At 43.9% G+C, this 2,101-nt stretch overlaps 1 protein-coding gene across 1 annotated transcript in view; it reads right to left on the reverse strand.

Annotated features, from left to right (window-relative positions):
- LOC118432153 (cell wall protein DAN4-like) overlaps positions 1 to 1,021 on the reverse strand; it is a 17,584-nt gene extending 16,563 nt beyond the window's left edge. Inside the window, exon 1 of the mRNA XM_035843682.1 lies at positions 931 to 1,021. Within this exon, the coding sequence (XP_035699575.1) occupies positions 931 to 1,021 (91 nt within the window). The remainder of the gene's footprint in view (positions 1 to 930) is intronic.
- Positions 1,022 to 2,101: the final 1,080 nt, after the last annotated feature.

Consider the following 2,101-nt stretch of genomic DNA (forward strand, 5'->3'; position numbering starts at 1 on the left):
GCCCGATCGCGCAGTACATGTGAAAGGCGCATCATCGCGTATAAGATGTTGTGCATGGCCGTTCCTACTGGTGTATTACACTTTACATATGGTCTAAAATGCCCTGTAGTATTGTAGGAGGTCTTGCCGCTACAGGGGTAGCGGGGCACGCCACTGCTGATGTACGGGACGACCTGGCCTTTCATGCCGTAAAAGATATTGAGGTTGACCGTTCCTACTGATGTATTACAGTATACGAATGGTCTGAAATGCCCTGTAGTAGTGTAGTATTGTAGTAAGTCTTACCGCTACAAGGGTATCGGGGATACACCGCTGCTCACGTACGGGGCGACCTGGCCTTTCACGCCGTCAAAGATATTGAGGTTGACCGTTTCTACTGATGTAATACATTATACGAATGGTCTGAAATGCCCTGTAGTAGTGTAGTATTGTAGTAGGTCTTGTCGCTACAAGGGTATAGGGGCATGCCACTTCTCGTGTACGGGACGACCTGGCCTTTCAGCCGTAGAAGATATTGTGGTTGATCGTTTCGACTGGTGTGACATTATACGAATGGTCTGAAATGCCCTGTAGTAGTGTAGTATTGTAGTAGGTCTTGCCGTTGTAAGGCTAAGAGGGGCACGCCACTATTCACATACGGCGGACGACCTGGCCTCTCTGCCGTAAGAGATATCGTGTTTGGCCTTTCGGACTGGTGTGACATTATACAGATGGTCTAAAATGCCCTGTACTATATAGTATTGTAGTATTGTAGAAGGTCTTGCCGTAAGGCTTAAGAGGGGCACGCCAGTACTATTCACATACGGGACGACCTCGCCTCTCTGCCGTAAAAGATATCGTATTTGGCCTGTCGGACTGGTGGAATGAAATATAATGGATGGTCTAAAATGTTCTGTAGTATTGTAGTAGTGGGTCTTGGCGTTGTAACACCAGCGGGGCACGCCACGGCCACTACGGGACGACCTCGCCTCTTAGCCGTAAGAGTTATCGTGTTTGGCCCGTCGGACTGGTTGGATGCCATTATACGGATGGTGCGAAATGTCCTGTAGTATTGTAGTACATGAAGTAGGTTGTTGCCGTTGTAAGGCTAACGGGGCACACCACTGCTTACGTACGGGGCGACCAAGCCTTTCATCGCGGCCGTAAAAGATATCGGGTTGACCGTTCGGACTCGTGTATTACGTTATACAAAATGCCTGAAATGCCCTGTAGTAGTGTAGTATTGTAGGTCTTGCCGCTACAAGGGTTACGCGGGGCACGCAATCGGTTACAAAAAAAACTGCAACAACAGTACCCTCTATAGTGTTTCAGGAAAGTCAGATTTAATTTAACAATGTTGTCATGTAACGTAAAGTTGAATGTTTACCCTTTTTGTACTTCAAACGCGGAGGCAGATTTGAGTCTGAATTCGAATGTGCAGCACTTGCGTTCGGAACATGGGGCTATCTTCACTCTGCTTCTGCACTGAGTGACTGCCTGCAAAAAAGTGTTGTGTTATTTTTGTTTGTTTGTTTGTTTTGTTATATTATTTTTAATCCTTGGCGTAATTTTTCGGAGCATCGGATGGGAAACGTGCACATCACAAAGGTCAGGTATTCATTTATTTATGAATCTTTGTAGTTTGTGTCAAGATTTTATTGTTATAAGTTTCAGCGCATTATGAACTATGTTAACAGCGTTAACGGGTGGATCTGTTATGATTTTCGGGACTGAAAATATGTAGTATGCGTAGTGATTGGTGTTGATATGATGATATGAATACTAGGCTAAGTATATTGTTTCACAAAAACGAAAACTGAAAGGTATTAAAATTTAAACGTTACACGTTACACGTTCGATTCTTAGAGTGGGGAGGGGGGCGTAAATACGTTAGATCGCTAAACCTAAGTATTAGACGTTCTGTGTAGGAAAACTGGGAGGTAATTAAAGCAGATAGCACAACATTTTAGCTAAAAGGCATTCTTACCCTCATCATTAAGAGCTTCATAAGTTTATAGATAAACAGTTACCAAGGTCTATCTAAGCCATTTAATTGCAGGGTAACAGGAGGTTTCCCCGCAAAGACGATTTTTTTTTAGCATTCCCCCTTTAATATATATCA

The sequence above is a fragment of the Branchiostoma floridae genome, chromosome 15 (assembly GCF_000003815.2).
Source record: "Branchiostoma floridae strain S238N-H82 chromosome 15, Bfl_VNyyK, whole genome shotgun sequence".
NCBI classification, from domain to species: Eukaryota; Metazoa; Chordata; class Leptocardii; order Amphioxiformes; family Branchiostomatidae; genus Branchiostoma; species Branchiostoma floridae.